Below are 22,760 nucleotides of genomic sequence, written 5' to 3'. Positions count from 1 at the left end.
CCAGTGTTCATCTTGTTGTGCTAATGAGGTATGGCAACTTGGACCGATGCATAAATGTGCCTGGTCTTGCATTGTAGCTGGCTGACTGATTGTCGTTGTGTTGCTGATCCTTCGTTCCGTTCGCAGAATTTAGGTGATTTTGTAAACTCTTCAAACATAGCAGATTTTGACAAGTATCAACTAAGGATACATGTGTTGCCGATTCACTGTTTAATGTCCTTCGTCTGTTGCTTAAACGTAGACAAAGATAAATCATAATGTAGTCAATTAGTCACCATCATTGGCTATGAAAGGCAAAAAAACTAACATTGTGAAGAAAGCCGTGCCAACAATGAGTATCGATCAAAGGTTTTTAAAGCTTATATATATATATATATATATATATATATATATGGTTAGATTTACAGGAACATGTGGCTTATGACCTTGGTTAGCTTAATAACTTGATTGCAAACGACAGCCCTCCAAACTAGCATCTTTCTTACCAAGTATGACGTTTCTGCCAGTTGCATACCGAGCGTGGTACATGTTTGGTGCTCAACGGTAACTTCTTTTTTTTCAATAAAATATAAACAGAAAAACTCTGATGTGTGTATTAGGTTGGTATTGCTTCAAAGGATAAGACTGAGTGATAACCGACTACCCTGTACATTGAATTTTGTTTCTTGCTATTATTTAGTTATGACTCATTGATTTAGATCAAGTACTCTGCCATCAAATTAGAGGTTAACGCCTGTTCTACAAATGCCTTTATATAATAAATTATAAATAATTATAAATAATAATAATTATAATAAATAATAATTATAAATAATAAATTATTTGAAGGTGAATATGATATATTGCCTACTTTTTTATTAAATAATACAAGTATGTTCATCATACACAAATAAATGTTTCTCCAAGTGAGTTACGGTCATTTTCTTTATTATAAAATAATACTAAACATGGGTGTGACTGACTCGATAGAGGAGTTTAATATCGTGTAGACAAACAAGAAATCAATAAACTGGAGATAATGCCAAACCCTCATACTCATTAACATCAAACAGAAATAACTAGGTAAAATAAGACAATTAATTGTAAACATTGAAATAGGAAAATTGATTAGAATATAATTTATACTAAAGTTTTCTTTTTGGAAATGCAGAAAGTTATAAAGACAATATAATACTAATAATAATAACTTACTTATTATCTGAGACACAGTAACTACCACTAGAACCAGGTCCCTCTGTTGCCTTTGAAACTGAAACCAAGGTAACCAAAATATTGAAGACAATGTTTTATAAATTTTAAGTAAACAAAAATTTCAGTAGTCATGTGATTACTTTAACTTGGAACTCACTGTATATTGAATTAGCCACACAGAGTAATCAAGGCTAAAGTGTATATATACATATATATGCTTTCAATATTTTGGGATAAAATACAACACTTTTAAAAAGTCTAAAATGAAAAATGAATGAAGATACATTCAAAGATTTTTACTAAAGAAAATGTTAAAAAAAGGAAATTCAGAAGTACCTTGTTGGAAATTTTAATTACTTATTATTCGAATTGAATTTTTGATCTAAGAAAACGAGTGCTATTAAACACTAGCTGAATTTGTTTATGAGAGAAATCAATTGACTTTCGAGACCTATTTATCTTTTATTAGTTTGAACATAAATATTGGAACAAAGAGGCACCGAAATATGTATGCGCCATACAATAAAGATGAGTGTGAAAAAATAGAGAAAGGTGAGCATAATAAGAAGGAAAATTGAAGAGTCAGTGAGTGAGTAGTAATGAGAGAGGTAGTTCATTGAGGAAAAATATAACCATACAGGAATTTTTTTCGGTTAAAGAAGTTACTCTCATTTATATGAAGAAAGTAAAAGAAAGTTACAGCAGGACTGCCATTGGCTTCTATTCTGAGCCACATCTGATAACGCCTCAAATCACTGTTGCACTATATCTAGGGCTTTAACCAGAGAGCCTTGAAAGACCGATAGATGCTAGCCCTGTACAGTTTTCTTCCATACCAAGACACCACGTCATACACTAACCACCTCTCCACTTCCTCCAACTAGTCCTAGAGTCAGAAAGTAATGGATGACGTCAAATTCCCCAAGATATTAGTAGTACATGTACGAGCCACCGCAGTCAGTGTCCCAGGATGGCAACCGATTCAGTCAGTCAGCCTCAACGTAAGACCAGGCACATTTATGCATCGGTCCAAGTTGCCATACCTCATTAGCACAACAAGATGAACACTGGATTCATAGAAATAGTTAATTTAGTGGTGGTAGAATATAAAAGATAGGTTGTATATAAGGATATAGTATAGGAAGGAAGAACGTTATGAAGCAATTTCAATCTCAAGGTTTAAGGGAAGATAAAGAGTGTATACACCTACGCCATTGTGATCGATTCTGAGCCATGTCACCTAGAGTCTCCAACCATTGGTTACGATAGTCACGCGGACCCCAACCAGGTAGTCTGCATCTGCCAACATGGCTCAGACTAGAAGCTAGTGACTTCAAGCACTGATGCCACGTTTTGGTTTGGCCGCCCCTAACTCTTTTCCAACCATCCTCTACACTAGTCAGCATAGAGCGTTGTGGTAATCGGTGTTCAGGCATACGTAATACGTGAACTAACCATCTCAGTCGATGAAGATTCATGACCTCATCAACTGGAAACCGATTGATGTACCATCACTGTGCCCGAGCACACGTTGCAGAATCCCTACATTACAAACATGGTGTTTTCAATAAATGTCATGAATCCGACGGACAACGATGTCCAAACAAAGAGAGTTCCTTGGCATCCTGAAATCGGAAAGGTCAGGTTTCACAAGCATACAGAAAATTCGCTCTCACCGAAGCGTTGTGGATTCGACCATTCACAGACAGACTAACATCACGAAGGCGCCAAAGGTGGTTCAGATTGTCATAAGCTGTTCTGGCTTTGATTGTACGTTAATCGATCTCATCACTCACTCCATATCTAGCACTTACGCACCTAACCAGATACACGAACTTCTCGATTACTTCTAACTGTTGACTATCAAGAGTGAGCGCAGATACAAGCTCTTTCCATTATGGAGGACTATGGAAATATAAAAGCAAACGTCTAAAATCCCACCATAGTTGATGAGACTTCAGAGATAATTGAAGTGATCAACACGCTTAACAACTTCACTTTCTATGACCAATATAAACGACACAGACCAACCCTGAAGTGACATTCCTCATTTGGGGAAACACCCTGAACATGTGTTCGCTATTGTTCAAGGAGATCAGAAGACTGCATAATGTCAATCTTCACCGAATAAATTATGTCATTTGTGTATTTTAAAATGGTAAAGGAATCTCCTGGAAGGATACCAGTGTCTAAAAAGTCAGACGAAAAAAGAGTCTTAAGAAAGTGAGCGATCCTGATGAATACAAATAGATGTTACCAACTGTGATGACAGTTTCTTAAAAGCTGTACCTTGATAAATAGAGTTCGGGTAAAGAGCCTTCACAAGATCTACGCACTCCTTCGGTACAAATACTGGTACAAAATTTCAATCGAATGTTGGATTCAAGAAATACAAGAATAATCGGGAATCGTTAATTATGCTCTAGAAGCTGATGAAGAGTGAATATTTGGCCGATACATTCATGCTGAGTTTGGAAACTATCCTAGTTATGTCGAGCTTATCGTTCACTACTCTTAGTTAAGCGTTGGACGATCATCGAGACTAACATTTTAGAAACCAAGTTAATCAAACTGATTCCTCTGTGCTTATCACAAGAGAATCCCTGTCGTCTCTTACAAACAAGGATGACTATGGATCGTAACCAGTCAGATGAGCTTAGATTCAGATATCCCAGACTCTAGCTATTATATCAATCAACCTAACTGCTAGTACTGGACCATCATCCTTACAGAACACAGGAGTTAATTAATGGGATCTCACAAGCTTTTCCTCGCTTCAGACTAGCTAGAGTCTTTCCAACGTCGTTAGGTGTTGGGAAGACTCACATCAATCTCTTATTGACGTTGTTTGGTAACAGTAGGCAATTGAAAAGCAGCTAGAGGAACCCCATCCATTGTTCCGATAGTCCGCGCTGAATATAGCACGATCCCATCATTTTTCGGAATTGATCTCACATTACAGTATCTAGTTGTTTCATATACCTAATGTCAATGCTTTTTCTGCTCCTTTTGTTTCCATCATCAACTGCACCCACGTTCATATAGTGGCATGGTTGGGATGCGTTACTTGGACAAGAATTAATATTGACCATAAGCTACACAATGAATCCCCGATCAAAATGGTATAATTCAATGTCATACAATATGCATTGGACGACATAAACTCATAACTGATTAAGATGACTTTGATGGCCGAGTCAGTAAAATATATAGATATATTTCTAGGAAAATAAATTTAATAAAAATATGAAATGCTTTAAAACTGTGCTGTTTTCCGGAAAATAATGAATACAGATGCATACATATTCAGTTATTAATATAGGCTAGCAATGAACTCAGCGGGAAATAAATTGTTTGACACTTACCACATTTTGATACGTTCGACAATTCTATATTCGCATACATTGAGTGGGACATATGGTGAGAAATGTTAGTGAAATTAACTGAATCCACTTGCCACTGGCTGTCATCATTCTGTATACCGTCTGAGGAATCTTCCGAGGAAACTGGTGCGGATAATACAGCACAACCACAGCATTCACAGCCTGTGATATTTGATGTCCCATGATATGGGCAAGGATTTGTCTTTCGAGTTAAGCGCTCGTTACCAGAAAATACTGCTTCAATATTATCTGATGGTATTCCGGACTGCTGAATTGCTAACTTAATCATTTCTAGTTCTTGTTCTCGTTCTTGTTCTTTGACCAACATATTAGCTCGTAGTTGATTTTCATTCTGTTGCAACCGACTGGCTAGTAGGCCACGAGAGACAGCTGTGTCAAAAAGTTTGCTAAGCAAAAAACGTGCTTCAGTTAATGTACAGCTTGAGAATAATACATGAATATTGTTTGACTGATTGTTATTTGAAGAAAGATCTTGTCGTGAAACAATTGATTTTGTAGGTTTATTTTCAGTGGTCTTTGATAAGTTAGAACCACACTTTTCAAATTCAATAATACTAGCTTGACATTCCTGTATAGCGTCTTGAACAGATTCAAGTTGTGCTGTAACATTTCTTATCTGTTAGAAATTAGAAAAATTACTTACATTTACATTTATATGTAAACAACATAGATCAATAGAGATAAAAAAGACAAATAAATGTGTTATATCTCGAACCTTGATTCTTAATATGCCGCGAACTACTTGACTACTTGAACGATAGAACCCGCAAAACGTCGCAAAAAAGAGAAGACAAAGACTGGTAAGCAGGAAGTTTATTGCCCCAAACAGTGTCAAAATATAGCTCAGAAATCTCCTGTATTTATAGTTTTTGGCTGAAAGTAAATTATCATTTAGGTCAACCAATAAGCACATAGGTATCAAACTAATCCATCCAATGGAGAAGCTCCACGTTGGCATTTCTAGAACATTCCCCTAGCCGTGATTGGCTGAAATGTCTGCGGCTCTTCCTGGGCTTCCTAGAGCCTCCTCGACTTCACCTGTGGACCATCCTCACACCTCCTCCCTTTAAAGTCTGTTGTATAAGTCCTTTTTCTCGGATCCACCTGGAATTGAGTTACCGCGATTCTCTTGCGACTCATTACTCTCGAAGGTTGTCTCGCCTTGCTCTTGCGTCTTTTATCTTTTCTACCTTCGCGCGCCTGAGTGCTTTTTGGAGACGAATCCATGAGCAAATGAAATGGGAGCCGGCTTTGTGGCATCAATGTTCTGCCATCCCTTCGAATTTGATTGATGTGTCTTATACAAGTACCGACATTTCTTCGGATTAAATACAATACACTTCCAATTCGACGTTCTATAATACCTGGTTCCCACCTTTTTTCACCTTGATACGATTTAACGAGTACCCTTTCACCCACCTTGAAGCTACGAGTGACCATATGGTTTCCATTCGTGGGTTTACTTGTCTTTCTAGGTGGCAACATACTGCTAAAAACTGTTCGAATTTTCCTTCCGAACATACACTCGGCTGGTGACTTACCTTCGGGTACTGCCGGATTGGGGGTAACTCTGTAAGACAAAAGGAACTTGCTGATTACTTGTTCTGGGATGGCCTCTCCTCCCCCTTTAACTAGAGCTCGTTTTATAGTATAAACGAATCTTTCTGCTTGGCCATTCGACTGAGGATGGTACGGGGGAGACTGTAGATGTGATATGCCATTTTCAATGCAAAACCGTTTAAAGACAGATGACATGAACTGGGTGCCGTTGTCAGTCACTAAGATCTCAGGAACCCCAAAACAAGCGAACAAACCTGTCAATTTTCTTATAGTACTCTCTGACGTCATTTTCGGCATGTCGTATACTTCTGGCCATTTCGTGAAGGCGTCGACAACAACCAAGTAATTTCTGCCTTGTATTGGGCCGGCAAAATCAGCGTGTATTCTTTGCCAGGGACCGTCTGGTTTTGGCCATGGTTGCGGTTCAGCTTTATTTGGGTTCTTTGCGGCCTCTAAACAGGACGAACAACTGCGACATTTTTGCTCTATATCATGGTCCATTGATGGCCAGTATGCGTAGCTTCGAGTTAACGACTTCATTTTACTTATCCCCGGGTGTCCGCTGTGGAACTGCTTAAGGACTTGGTTTCGAAGATTTCTGGGGATAACGATACGGTGGCCAAACATGATGCAGGAATCTACAATTGTCAATGAGTCTCGTCGACGGAAAAATTGCAAGAGTTCTCCATTTAGTCTAGACGAAGGCCACTTGTTGAGTATGCAGCGGCGAACAAACTTCAACACGTTATCTTTCTCACTAGCTCCTTTAATAGCTTCGAATGTGACTGGAAGTCCGGAAACTGCGTCTGTTAATACTGTGTGAACCTCGGCCTCAACATCTACGGCAGCCACGAGCACCTCCTCTTCTTGTTTTGTACGGGAACTAATTAGTCTTGAAAGGGCATCTGCCTGTCCAAAATCCGTTGTTGGTTGGTACTTTATCTTGAAATCATAGCCCAGCAGTGTCGTTGCCCATCTCTGTAGACGGTTTGCTGTATATACAGGTATACCTTTTTTCGATCCAAAAATTTTCAGCAGCGGTTTATGGTCTGTTAGTAGGGTAAATTGTCTGCCAAATAGCATCTTGTGGAACTTCTTTACTGCGAATATAATAGAGAGGGCCTCTTTTTCTATCTGACTATAGTTTCTTTCTGTCATAGTCAGCGACCGTGCAGCGTTGGCGATTGCCTTCTCAGACCCGTCTGGGTAGGTATGTGCGATTACTGCGCCGATTCCGTAGTTGGACGCATCTGCTGCGACTATAATGGGGAGATCTGGATCATAGTGTGTGAGTAGAAGGTTTGATGACAGGAGCTGTTTTAGTTTTACGAAAGCTTCTTGGCACTCAGATGACCAGAACCATTTGGTATCTTTTTTCAGCAACCCATTAAGAGGAGCACGAAGGCGATGCAGTTCTGGAAGAAAAACTCCATAATGACTAACCATTCCCAAGAAAGAGCGTAAAGTTGACACATCAGTTGGTGGAGGCATGGACTTGATAGCCTCGACGTTTTCAGGATCAGGTTTTCTTCCGTTTTTATCAATTATGAATCCCAAATAGTGGACTTGTTCCATGTAGAAATCACATTTTTCAGCACGTAATTTGAACCCAAAATCTGCTATGCGTCTGAGAACCATATCTGCCTTCTTCTCCAGGTCAGCATAGTCTGTACCCATGATTAGCATGTCGTCAAGATAGGCCGCAGTACCAGAAATATCTTGTAGCATAGTATCCATAACTTGTTGAAAGATTGAAGGGGCAGTCTTTACTCCAAACGGAAGTCTATTATATCGAAACAACCCTTTATGAGTGTTTATTGTCAAGTAATGTTTGCACTCTTCCGCTACTGGAATCTGTAAATATGCTTCTGATAGGTCTAGTTTTGCAAAATACTTACCCCCGTTAAGTTTCGCAAATAAGTCTTCTGGTAATGGTAAGGGGTACTGATGAGCTTCAAGTGCGTCATTTAATCCAGTGGAGTAGTCTGCACATAATCGAATACTTCCATTAGGCTTTTTAACAATTACTATTGAAGCTGCCCAATCAGAAAAGTTCACTGGTTCTATAATTCCACTTTTTTGCAGTCGTTCTAATTCTTGTTCAACAATCGGTAGCGCTGCGTAGGGCACAGGTCTTTTGGGTCGAAAAACGGGAGTAGCACCAGGTTTGAGGATTAACAAGGCTTTGGCCTTCGTACATTCTCCCAATTCTTCTTTAAAAACGTTGTGATGTCTTTGCAGCACGGTACTTTTCTGGTTACACCTTGAGGAGTTGTCAGTAGTCACTCGTCTGCAGATGCTATTAATAGAATGATCTGCTAGCTTAAGTGTTTCTATTAGATCTAGTCCCAATAAGTCTAGTCCCGGGTTCTTCGTAATGTAAATGGTTGCATTTGTCGTAACCGCACCTTTAGACACAATGCAAGGTATTTCTCCTACAATATTTAACTTACCGATGCACTGTTGGTCGCCCAATCTTCCAAGTTTCTGGGCTTATTAAAGTAATATCAGAAGCTGTATCAAGCTGAAGTCGAGTACGGCGTTTATTAACATTCAAGGTTGCATACTTTCTTCGATTATGTTCTGTTCTGGTACGTGCTACCATTATTCTATTGGTTGATGAACAGTTTTTACTTCTTCGGAAATGAACACTTGATGAACGACGGTGCATCTTCTTCTTACAACATGTTTCTTTATGTCCTTTGAGCTGACATCTAGTGCACCGGTAGTTTTTGTATGGGCAGAACCTTTTGTAATGCAGCTCTCCGCAAAACCAACATGCGGATGGAGGCTTCTTAATGGTTGTGTTCTGCTTTTGCTTCCCACTTACTGCCTGTACATAAGGTAGTCGACCATTATTTTCTACCATTGAAGTGTCATGCTTCAAGTTCAACAGATGCTGACATTCAGTGGTCACCTCTTGAAGGGTGATATTTGGACACTGTTCAATTTTGCTTAGAATTCTGGTTCTAATGTCGACGTCTTCTGAAGATTGTAAGGTGCATACGAAAACAAGACATTTGAATTGGTCTTCTGTCATTGCTGATAGTTTAAAGCGCTCACATTCACGATTTATTATGCTAGCATGTTGCACCCAGTCATCATTGCCGGCTTTTACTATTTTCAAGCACTGATAGCGAATATTGAACAGGGAAGACTGTTCACCAAAAATTTGCGACAAAATTTTAATTGTTTCTTCGAATGAGATGTCTCTTGGGTTCTTGGGCAGAATGTAATTAGTATATCGTTCATGTTCAATGGTACCCAGCTTTCGTAGTAGCACCCTGACCTTGGCGGCATCATCAAAAGTTTCTAGGTCAACATTAAATACATCTTCATATTTCTTGTACCAAGATTCGAATGTTACCCCAGCCAAACCATCAAAATGAAATTCGTGAATGGAATCAATGATACAATCAGCATGCGATTTGGCAGAAACATCTGTAAGTACATTCTTATTGAGGTTCATCTGCTGGGTTAGTGTTTCGAGTATGCGCATCTGGAATTGTTCAAGCCGTTTTTCATGGCGCTCTAGAAAAGCTTCAAATTGGTCAAAGGTAATAGACATCTTGATAAATTAACCCGTCGCCAGTTGTTATATCTCGAACCTTGATTTTTAATATGCCGCGAACTACTTGACTACTTGAACGATAGAACCCGCAAAACGTCGCAAAAAAGAGAAGACAAAGACTGGTAAGCAGGAAGTTTATTGCCCCAAACAGTGTCAAAATATAGCTCAGAAATCTCCTGTATTTATAGTTTTTGGCTGAAAGTAAATTATCATTTAGGTCAACCAATAAGCACATAGGTATCAAACTAATCCATCCAATGGAGAAGCTCCACGTTGGCATTTCTAGAACATTCCCCTAGCCGTGATTGGCTGAAATGTCTGCGGCTCTTCCTGGGCTTCCTAGAGCCTCCTCGACTTCACCTGTGGACCATCCTCACAAAATGACATATGACAAAACAATGGAATAAAAATTAATAAAAACTCACTTGTTCATCAAATTCAGCTAGTTTACTTGGATTCTCAACTTCTTCAGAATCATTGTTTGCATTTTCTTCATAGCGAGCTCTGCGAAGTTGTAAACGTTTTAACCTTCGCCCTAAGCATTCACGTTCACGAATCCAAGTTTGAAGATCATGTTCTAAACGTGCTGACTTTTGAAGACGTTCAACATCAGCGTCCAATTCTTGCGATACTACAGCCCATTTAGCTTTTGCAGATCCCAATAAACGACTTCGACTGAATGATGAACCAGTTATTGAAGTTCGACGAGCCGGTTTGCGTAGTGAACTCCAACCTGATCCAGTTATTCCTATTACACTTTGAGTCATGCGATTAGTAAATGAAGAGGACAATTGTCTCTGTTGTTCAATATTCTTACGTTTGAGGAGATCCAACTAAAGAGTTTAAATAAATAAATTTATGTTTATGAAGAATCTGAATCGAGGATTACCAACTGGAAAGCAAACTAAGTAACAAGAATATTAATTTACTTAACAAATTTTTCCACATTTTATGTAAACGGATAAACATGTTCGACTGTGGTAACTGTTTGGATGTGATAACTACCCTTGACTATTCCAAAAACTCAATTGCATCACTGTACCAAACTAGTTGTATTACCAGACAGCCAGTCATCAATCAGTCAAGTGTAAGCAACCTAGAACTTGGCAAATATATGCCGCAATTCTGTTTAAGTTATCACACCAGAGCAGCAAATCTGGATGAAATTATCAAAACGTAGAGTGGTAGAAGTAGTAACAGTATCAGTAGTAGCAGAATAAATTCCCCCATTCCTATTTTTCACATTATTATCAACCACCTTTTTTGTTAATTTCCCCTTACTAGATCGATGAGAAATATGGCAACTTAAATTCATATACATTTGCGTTACATATCAGATTGTTGTGATCTATCTAGCTGAAATATTGATCCTATTATTAGTAAAAAAAAGGATTGGAATGAAACAGGAATAGTCTGGAGAATGAAAAAGCATGGTTTGAAAGAAGATCAAAACAAAATAATTAATTTTGAACGGGATAAAAACTATAGAATATCTCTTGAATTTTTTGCCTGTAAGATAAAAACATCAATTTTATGAAGATTTAACCGAATAGCTAAGAGAACATAGTGAACCAATTTTCAATCTAGTTATCGATAAACAATAAATATACAAGTGGAAATAGACTGTTCAAGATTACAGTATCCGGATTAAATAAAATTGCAGAAATTTTTTAGGCTGAGTCATTATATGATAAAACTTCACAACCACTAATAAGAGTATTAACACTTCGTGATATATTTATTTAAAGTTGATTATCATGATGTGGCGTGCGCTACTGTCGACATAAGTAGCATGTGACAGAAAATGGAAGTGGAAAATCTGTTAGCAAAAGCTAAGAAGATCGAGTTGAGGAGAATAGATGGAAAAATAGAAAGGAATCGTGCATTGGAAGAATCACACAGAATGTGAAGTGTCAATGATGGAAATTTGCAAATGAAGTATTCAGTGTGTGGTTCCCATATTTTACCAAGAGATTCTGTAACTTTGTATTTAAATGCAATCGGTTGTCCCCAATTGAGTTCTCGATCGCTACAATAAGACATAAGCCTTTGAGAAACCAGCTCTAGATAGAAGTAAATGGCTAGGAATCCAGTTTTAGAAGTATATGCATTCATCTTAGAGGAAATAAAAAACGGCATATACATTAAATACTCTTAATTTGGAGTGAAAAATCTATAAAACACTTGTGTTGGCTGGCAGGTGGTATTGAAGAGTCAGTGAATCACATTCTACAGGAAATATGTTAATTAAACTATTTCAAACGTTAAAGTAAGCTTATCAATCATTCTTTATAAGTTGTTACATAATTTATTACATCTGTCGACAAAAATCCGAATGTGAGATCACAAACACATATCAGATTAACAGACATATCTCAAGATTGATGCGACAGGATTTTTCTGTAACAATTTGAATCAATATGCTTTTCGGTCATTAGTGAGTCATTTGTTTTACAACTTAACTTCAACACAGCACCATCTAAAAAATAATCTCTACAGGACACCTGAAGTTCAAATATCCTAATACATGAGCGGTATGATATATTTCACGATAAATCAGTTCATAGTTTTAAATGGATGCATGATTGACCAATCACATTTTATAAAGTAAAATCAGTCTATAATAATCCAAATATTTCATTAAGAGAAAAGGTGGAAGTGAGTTAAGCTAAATATAGATTACCAGAGAATTTCTAAAAAACTTGATATTATAAAAAGATTATCGTAAATTATTACCTCAGCTTGTTTCTGTTGCAATGCACGATCTTTAGCTGAATGTGCTGCTTCCAATGATCTAATCTGATTATCGGCCTGTGATTTGGCTTTTTTCAGTTCCATAACGCGTTTAGCTGACAAGGCCTCTAAATGACGAGTACGTTGTGTTTCCTCTCTTAAACGTCTTGTTAACTCAATTTTGTACCGACGTAATTGTTCCAGTTCTTGTCTTAGTTGACGTAATTCGTCATTTTTCTTAGATTGTTGTCGTTCTAGTCGGATTTGTTCCTGACGAGCTAGATGGAGTTGTGAAACTTCCTCCTAGATATTTTTTTTAAAAAAATAGTCAAAATAATGCATTTGATTAGGACATTAACTATATTGTACTTTATTTCCCAACTATGAATGATAAAATTACACATAAAAATGTTATAAATACACTTAGAATATGAACTTACTTGTAATGCAGAAAGCTTTTTCTCGAACTCTTCTCGAGTACGCTTTAAACGTTCTTCACCAGTATGTTCGATTTGGCTTAAATTAGCAATTACCGAATCTCTTTCATGTTCTGTTTCTTTAATACGCCATTGGAGACTGGTCATTTGTCGTTCATAATGATTTTTCAGATGATCAAGTTCGGCAGCTTTAGATTGTAACTCGGCAATTAGTCTTTGCTTAGAATCGATTTCTGATGATACGTGAGCTAAACTCTGGTGTAATCGAGCTTCCTTTAATCCACATGGAGGTTTATTACTTGTCTGGGTATCCATGTTTGTTAAAATATCATTTTCATCATTCGTATCTATGACATAAAAAATAAATGAATAGTGATGGCATTTAAAATTGTTGTGTATATTGTGATAGCATATAATAACTTTAAATTTTTTAACTATCAATGTTAGAACCCATCATCTAGTGCTTTTAGAGTATAAACGTCTAACACAACCATGTGAATAGGATTTACATGATGACATCTAGACAGACTTTTCATCATGTTGAATTATCATAATAACAAAGCGACAACAGAAAACAGTAGTCAATTTTTTACACAAACGAGTTCAGAATGATTAGATAAAGTATTTAAATTAAACTGGATTAAGAACCTACAACAGAAACCATAGGAAATATAATAGTACCATTACTATATACATATATTATTTCTAGGATGAAATTTACTTGAAATAATTTACCATCTAAATCAGTGTCTGAACATGAATCGGTGAATTCTGAAGCATCATCCATTTTATCACGTTGTTTATCCCTTGAGTCATTACTGGATATACTCACATTGCCTAAGAGTGTTTCATCGCCCATATCACCACTTTCAATCTGAAAATATAAGAAATTTTTTTAAAATTAATTGAACGGGAAGTAAACAAACTTAAAAATTATAATGAGATCTTGAGCTAGGGCAAGGAATTAGTTTGATACGACCTAAATGTAGACGAATTGTGATCCTTTAAAAATATCAATATCTAGAAAATCCATCCTTGGCTTGACTATTCTTGAATCATAACAGAACATCACCCTTTATGTACAACACCCATGAGATACTGCGAAAGAAAACGCTAGTGTTAGGGTGATAGGTTGGTTGTTGTGTGATGAGTAGACCAACTAAAATAAATAACGTATCATTATTAATTAAGATTGAGGATTAAGTAACATCAAAGTTTAATATAACAGTATGCTGATGGAAATTAAAATAATGTAACAGTAAGTATCCTGGTTTGATCATAAAGACAATTTCCTATACAAATATTAAGTATTAAATATTGAAAAAATACAGAGAAACATTAATTGAAGAATTAAATTATAAATATATATTCTACTAAAAAATCTACAATAAGATGGTTCAAAAGCGAAAAACCAGAAATAATAATAACTATTGTATGACATTAAGCTGAAGAGCTATAGAAAAATGAAGAATTAATACAAATGGATTACTGGAACCTACTTTAAGCCATATATATAAGTTACGATCTTTGATAGTAGACCATAACTACAGTAAAGGCTCATTTATGAAAACTATATCTACCTACGGGACCCAGAATAATGTGAAGTAATATTTTGATATGATATATGTTATGGGATAAAAATTGATGCCAAAATAAGCATTACAGGATTGAAAATTTTTTTTAAAAGGATGTGGTTACAAGTAAACTTTTCCGACACGGAAAATCAGTAAAACTTTGTAATTATCTATTCTGATAAGATTCATACTAGGTCAAGAAAATATTTCAAACGTTTAATTTTTATATAATTTATATATATGAATAATAGTCGTTAGTATTGACATAAAGTCTTGATTACAATTTACTATTTAATTGCAATTACAATACCTACCTCAACAGATACACCAATCAATGTTTCAGTCATTTTATTTTCACGATCCTCATCATCATCACAAGTTACGCCTCCATCTAAGTCATTGGATAAAAATTCATGCAGTCTTCTTTTCTGAGAATCAACGCTTTTGGGATGTTCCACATCAGAATGCACATCAACATTATTGACTACAAACATAGTAAGATAATATTACATAAAGTAAATATAAGTTATTAGATAAACAACTAGACATCGTATTTTCATAGGCAATTAGCAGACTAATATGGAAAACTTTGGTCTTAAATAGCAAGAGAATGTAATAAAGCCAAACGATTTTAAAATTATGAATGAGGCAGTTGTATTTAGAAAAAATATACAACAATAACTGTGTAATAATTTATAGGACAGAATTGTATGATAATCCAGATGTGAACTGACGCTTGAAATTAGTGTTTTAGTAACAGATGGTGAATTTTTAGGTATCTACTTTAAGGTTGAACTTGGTGGTTTCAAATAGACTGAGCATTGGGTAATAATTTAATGATAAGTATACTATTTATGTTATTCTACTACAGAGTAGAAAATTGTATTTCTGACGTTTGATGACTTGATGTATGAAGAATTGGCTTAAATTACGTCACGAAATGTCAGAAATAGAATTTTCTGCTCATCGGGACATCGAAAATAGTATATTTATTGTTAATAAATGGCGAAGTTCGACTTTTATTTGAAGATTCAAATTAATTGTAAAATGGAGAACAATATGACGCAGTTGCTCAAACTGGAGAAGCATTAAAATCTAGTGTTTGGAAGTCAGATGCCTTGAATCACGTCAATACACTAAAACAGTGTGATTTGTTTATTCCGAAGTAAAACGAGAATAGGTTAAAGTTATACTAGAAAAAAAATAACAGAAGTACTTACGTTTTGACTTAAGAGGTTTACGTTCTTCACTCTGTGTATTGATTATATGCCTCTTTCTGTGTCGCCGTTTGCGCTGTCTGTGAGAATAACTAGGTTCAACGGTGTTACCATCCACTTGTACTTCATTACTGAAGTAAGTATTTACTGCAGATAATCCCGCTTCGGCAGCAGCTAACATGCTAGAATCAAGGTCTGGGAATTCACTGTTTGAGAAGGCAACACGATTCGGTGTAAAAACTGAATCGATTTTTGAGCCAAATCGACGTTCTGATAAACGACTAATTTGAGCTGGTGAAGCATGAGTGTACGGTCGTTGACTGAATTCGACTAGCGCCTCAGCTTCCGCCAATTTAGTGCTGAAAAGTAATATAAAGTATGTCAAGATGTAAACTAATACAAATAGTTGAAGCAATAAGAAAATAACAGAAAATTTCATAAAAATTAACTGGTTTTACTAAGTTATGCTTTTAGGAAGATAAATTAGTTAAATTAATAGGAACCACTACGAGCTGAAAATATTTACAATGCAAGAAATCGCTATAAGCAAAATGAGCATTTGGTGAACTGCTTATAATAATAAAATAATAACATATATGTAAAATCCCAATGAGTAGGAAATTGAATTTCTAACATTTCGCATTCTGGTGTCAATTAATTCTTCCACGATTATTTATTTGCTCGATGGAGAACCAACTTACAAAAAGTCGTGAAACACCAGAAATCCAATTTTCTAATCACCTTAAAAATTACAAACAGACTATTGATCATTATAAGAAATCTATACGTTTGGAATGGGCCGTGCAAAATGAAATTCTAATCCGAACAACTACTAACCTTACACAAATTTAGGTCAATTTCATCAAATAAAAAAGTCCAAAAATATCTTGTGGAACATTAGTGGGTAGCCCTCAAGGGGTAGAGAGTAGAAATGAATATGGTTCCTGTTATAACGTATCAATTTGCCCTCTTAATATATATGTATATATGTCCAATGATACAGGAAATACGTACGAGCAGTCTTGGGTGCTATTCGGTCCTTCCTATCTGCCTAGCCCAGCCGTTAAGTCCAGAACACAAATAACAGCCTCAGCAATATGAATCATTATTTACAAGCATACTGGGTTATATATACTAACCAAACAGACCACACATATCAAAAATAGAAAAATAACATTTGTACAGTAATTGGCCAATGTGGCTGTAGCTAGGGGGAAAGTAATCAATAATAATAGTTCCAAGGTCAAAATAAAGGTTATGATAAGAGGAACACAGAAACGATTAGGTCACTTATTTGACAACTATCCAATAGGAATAGGCATATTATATTTGTCCATAAATAGACATCAGATTTAGGTTACTCATTTAACAACAATCCAATAGGAATAGGCGTATTACATTTGTCCATAAATGGACATCAGATTTATGATTCATAATTCGCCAGGGGATACAACAGTTCCATGATAGAAATATTTAAAAATGGAATGGAAATAACAAACAAGTTGTTTGAAAGTAAACTGAAAACCTTAGCTTATAAACTGAAGATTTCGGTGGACAGACGACAAAGCGTCAGGGATAAAGCTTTGGGACTAGGATATGGCAACAATAAAACTTAATTTAAAACTATGCAGATGTTTTGTGCCTTATCTTTTGGTGGCATAATGTAGATAAAATGTTACAGAAAAAGCAAGACTACGACTTTCAAGCGTCACATTTGAAAAGGCATAAGGAAATGACAAGACTTTTTAGCAGGATCGACTTTGAACCATAGGGCGAATGAAAAGCTATCCAAGTCGTCTAAATACACATGAACAAACAAGGCTAGTGCACTTATTCATCTGAAATTACAAGGTCAGAGTGAAATTTTTTGGACCAACAGTCACAATCCCAGCAAACAGATAAATCTTCTGAAAACATACCGTAGTTCTTCCACTTCAACGGTATACTTTTCAACAAGATGACGAAAATCTTCTGCATCAGCAGAGATGAGACCAAGTGATGATGACCTATCAGATTCTACTTTGTTTGTTTGTTCATTAGATTCATTAGTATGTGTTGCTCCAGATAACCGAAATTTCAATGTTGCCCAAGAACATGTCTCTTGATCGGCAAGCAGTTGTGCATTTCGCACCTAGAAAAAATAAAAGTTAGACAGTTATCCACCACAGATAATAGATGAGGTTTGCACAATATCGTGAATCGATCGAAATTAGGCATTAACATGGTTGGATGTCGCTTTAATGCTCTAGAGATCAAGAGTTTGGCACTAAGATATGGCAACAATAAAACTTAGTCTAAAACCATATCGGTGTGTTGTGACCTAATTCTTAATAGCATAATTTAGATGAAATGTTAAGGAAAAAGTAAGACACTGAGCAAGATTAAGAGAATAAGCATTCGCACGTGAGACCGACGGTCGTGGATTTGATTTCTGGATGCGGGGTCGTGGATTCGCACTGCTGAGTCCCATATTAGGATGAAACGGCCGTCCGGTGTTTCAGGGTTTTTAATGGTGGTCTAACTAAGATCAGTTCGTGACTGTGAAAATTACCTATCCGTTTAAAAATCTACCTTGAGAAAAGAAGTAAAAAGTAGTAAAGTTGCATGTGGGGTTGAAACAAGAAAAATTGTGTATGAACTATGATTACAAATACTAAACTTGTGGTTAAATCATGGTAAGAATAAGTTTCTCATAAATTAAACTATAATCACTCATCAAAACGGAAGTTGTAATTTACTCAGCTTATGTTCTAATCCTCTTAACTTATGAAAAAAACATAACTATCTAACAATCAACAAATTTATTTTATATTATCTTCAATCTTCTGTTTATTTGGCTTACACAATGTCTTACATCAATTTTAGTCTTGAATTTACTCAGGTGCAACTACAAATCTCATTCTGTTTCAACGATCTTCAGTCGATAAATGGTAGATTTCTTAAAGGCATTTTTGATTGTGTAGCATTTGAACGATTATTCTGTGAGCATTAATACTTTTTTAAGAGATAACATGATAAAAATTAAGTACGGAAAATTCCTTACACATTTTTTATGCCAAATTAAAGGGTAATTAGTTTCGCCATTTCATAAAAACTGTAATTAGAAATTTTCTGCAATTCAAAATATTTTTTTATCATAAATTTAGTTACATAACTATGTTGATATTAAAATAACTGAGTAGAGTTTTAAAACAATCACTCTTCACAATCTGTAGGATTGACAACACAAATTATTGAAAACGATATGATTTAACAGTTCATTCAATATACGATAATAATGAGAACGGAAGAATGTGTTGCGTATGTAGACCATCTGAATGTATGGTTTTAAACGTGTACGATATCTTATAATTGACTTACAGTTACAGGAAATTATAATCATAAAATAGTCTGCAAGGGAATAATGGAATTCGGGACTTGTGACATACATCATTTTTAATAAAAGACTGATTGATCACTGAAGAAATGATTAGAAACTAGAGATTGCTAGGGATACATGGAAATATTCAACATAAATACTTGATATTAATATATGATAAAATTCAAAAGCCAAATCCAATGACTACTGGGAAACAGTAATTTTGGAGTACCAATAGAATATAAAACAAACTTTAACATTAATTTTAGGGATGGAAAGAATCTCGTTAAAATTATGAGGAAAGGAATTGATTAGCTAGAAAGATTTCATGATGAAACATTACTCATACTGCTTATTAAACTAGTCATTGATGAGTATAGGTGAAAAGACCTGAAAAGTATCCAGAAAACACTAAACAAGAAGGTACAATCTATCATTAATTAGTGTGTCTCTAAAAGGATAAGGATGTCAGCATATGAAACATTTCAATACTCCATTTAGAACCGGTTTAAATTTGCCTAGCATTTCAAATTAATAGTGGCTACACCCTTAAGAAAAATTTTCATGCGACCGAAGTTGTAAAATTCAACGTAGAATCTGGACAGACAGTGCTCATCATTACACCTTAAAAATAGAGTACGGATTCTTATGCTGTCTTATGGCTTAATGATTGGGTATATTTTTCCAGACACCAGACCAAAATCCATATGCAAGTCGTTAATGCTTTATGGCTAATATCGAGAAGGGATGGAATCAAAACGGATGACTCAGTGGCTGTAAGTACAATGTATCTAGTAGCCACGTGAATTATTTGTTTTGAAAATAATACAGCATTCCAACCTACTTTTAAAGCATCTACAGTAACAGCCAATGCTTTAACGCGAAGACGAAGTTTGTCATTTTCAGATTGTAGCATGTTGATTTCTTGTGATAAATCACTTGAATTTCCAGAATTGTTTGTTACTGCAAGTCGTCTGCCCTTAAACGATAAACAACAGAGAATTTGGAGTTTAGAATGATCAAAAACTAGGCCAGATAAACACCAAAAATACGTAGAAAAGTAAAAGTTTAATTGTGAAAATACAAAGAAAAAACAACCAATGTGGAGCTAACCAGTTTGCGAATAAAAAATGAGCTACTTTAGAAGTATCTTGCTTCGAAAAAAATTACTAAAAACATAATTCGAGTAAAATGTTTAGAAGATACAAAGTTACTCATGGATACGAATAATAAACACGATAAGGAATGCAAGCTATTTCACACAACCAGGCATATTTCGTAGTCCAATGAGTAAATTGATAGGTTGTTTACTCCATATTGTATTATATTATCGTGGATTGATTGAAGTTAGGCCTTAGCACAGTTGAATCCTGGTTCGGTGGTACAGAGTTTAAACGTTTGTGAGCGAGATTCAAGGTTTTGGGTTTGATCCCGGCGTGTGGGGTAGTGGATGTGCACTTCTAAGAAGTACCATACTAGGATGAAAGGACTGTCTAGTGCTTTCAGTTCTTTAATAGTAGTCTAACATTGAACGATTCACAATTTTAATAAGACTCAACAACCTCCACGACTATATACCGATATCTATTCCTAAGTGGAATATCATTTTTACAAGCACACTCAGTTTCCAAAACTGAAATTACTAAGGAATTTGATATTTTGAATTGTTTTCGTCTTGATATTTATACTGTGACAGGTAAGGTGAGAATTCTTATAATAGGAAGACTAAAACCTCAGGTAAGCACCTACGATGCTGCTCCATATAATTCTCTTCATAATAACAGTCTAGTAGAAGGCAACGATATAACTGATAGACGTTGCCTGTCTGAAAGGAAACTGCAGAAAAAGGATGAATACCTAGTGAATAAAGATATTATGAAAATCTTCAAATATAATAAATCATTTATTAATGCTGTGAAGCAATTGATGGGGACAATATGTTGACTAACTTTAAATGGATGACTATATGAGATGGTAAATTCAAAATCGATCAATTTCTTTATTTTAGGATAAAGTAATTTAAGCGTCGTATGAATGCAATGCATACAAGATATCTTAGGATTTCATTGAAAATATAGGCACATGCACAAAAATATGAAGAAACGCCCATAATTCAAACAACCAAACTCACTTGTCTGTATTCATTTAATTCTTCCTCTAAAGCAGCCAACTGAGCGCGTAATGTCGCCAACTGCTTACTTGTTTTATCCTGGTTCATAGTGACACGATTACGTATATTACGTGCGCGATTTGCATATTTAAGGGTATTCAACGTTTCTAAAAAATCACAATCAGATGGGCTAATACAGGCGATCATAATTGTGCGAGAATTTCCACCCAAAGAATCTTGAAGCAAACGAGTTAATTTAGAGTCACGATAAGGCACATGACAGCCTCGTTTTGTTTTGTCACCTAAAGCAGATATGACATTACCGAGAGCCAGCTAGAAAATAAATGCAAACAATTTAATAAATGAAGGAAACATTAAAATAAATAATCACAAAGGGATAACTAATAAGAAAGAATATAACACAATAAATACTTCAACAGAGTTATAATACCTATTACAAACATACAGGTATCATTAAAAAAATTCTTGGAAAAAAAACGAACGAGGATTCTTTCATTTTCACGAAAATGTTGATTTGAGAACGAACAAAAAATTATCTGACATCTTCAGTACAAACAGGAAAGCAATAAGAGCAACAACAACAATAATAAAAGTAAACAGTTATCTTTGAAAGACAAATACAAATATTTAAATCATTAACCGTTTTCAGAGATGTATAATGATGTAATAAAGGTTTATGTAAAATAATAAGACATATGAACGATAACAGCAATTTAGATTTAACAAACCAATAATATAAAATGATTGATACAATTACTCAGTAGACAGGTTATACACTTGTATACTAAGCTTTAAGAGTTTTTTTAAAAAAATACTTGACTGTCCAAATAAAAAAAATTGTTGACATAGAATGAAACCTTATTTATTTATTTAAACACATAGATATTGGTACAAGGAAGCACCAGAATGAAACCTACTTTACACGATCAAAGTTTTAATCTCTATTTCATATATTAGTTTATTGTTATCTAAATACATGATTGTCAAGTGGATATTATATTCATTTAATTAATGTATTAATTGATTAAGTAAGCAAATAAAACCCCAGATTATTGAAATTTTCAATGTTCAGAATAACTAGATGTTAAATGAATGGAAATATTGATAATAAAATAGCAATACATCCAGTCAGTCAGTCACAACGTAGAACTTCGTACGTGCGTACATCAGTTCGAGTTTCCATACATAAGATTACTCATTATAAAAAATACACCAATAGTCTAAATTTCAGTGATTTTATTTAACACGACCAAACCATCCAGCTCAGAGAACAAAACTACATCAAAATCATCCATCTGAGCTACAAATCTTCTCTACCATCTGATAAAATTCTACTTTATAAAAATGATCATTAACACTGACCTTGAATGCACTTGGTTATTTAAGGTGAGATAATAAAATAATTAAGACAAAAAAAGAAATAAAAGATGCATAAGTCTGCCATTTATTATCGAGTTATTGATTAATATCAAATCAAGGGAGTTAGTATTAATTAAATTAACTTGATGAATTACTTAATTATTCAATGAAAGAAAGAAAGAAATGAACGGAAAACAACATATAAGGGGAAATAATTATTGAGTA

General features: G+C 35.1%; 1 protein-coding gene across 1 annotated transcript in view; it reads right to left on the bottom strand.

The window, feature by feature from the left end:
• The window catches only part of Smp_137230 (kif21, putative), a gene marked incomplete at both ends in the record, with an annotated part of 48,704 nt that overhangs the window by 10,095 nt on the left and 15,849 nt on the right, over window positions 1-22,760 (bottom strand). The window contains 9 exons of the mRNA XM_018796131.1: window positions 1,192-1,249; window positions 4,557-5,211; window positions 10,152-10,559; window positions 12,463-12,762; window positions 12,900-13,129; window positions 15,781-16,046; window positions 17,607-17,818; window positions 19,890-20,024; window positions 21,177-21,488. Coding sequence (XP_018646908.1) covers window positions 1,192-1,249; window positions 4,557-5,211; window positions 10,152-10,559; window positions 12,463-12,762; window positions 12,900-13,129; window positions 15,781-16,046; window positions 17,607-17,818; window positions 19,890-20,024; window positions 21,177-21,488 — 2,576 coding nt within the window. The remainder of the gene's footprint in view (window positions 1-1,191; window positions 1,250-4,556; window positions 5,212-10,151; window positions 10,560-12,462; window positions 12,763-12,899; window positions 13,130-15,780; window positions 16,047-17,606; window positions 17,819-19,889; window positions 20,025-21,176; window positions 21,489-22,760) is intronic.

The sequence above is a fragment of the Schistosoma mansoni genome, assembly GCF_000237925.1.
Source record: "Schistosoma mansoni, WGS project CABG00000000 data, supercontig 0176, strain Puerto Rico, whole genome shotgun sequence".
Taxonomy (NCBI): Eukaryota; Metazoa; Platyhelminthes; class Trematoda; order Strigeidida; family Schistosomatidae; genus Schistosoma; species Schistosoma mansoni.
Note: the sequence above shows the minus strand (reverse complement) of the source record. Positions and strands in the feature narration are given on the sequence as shown.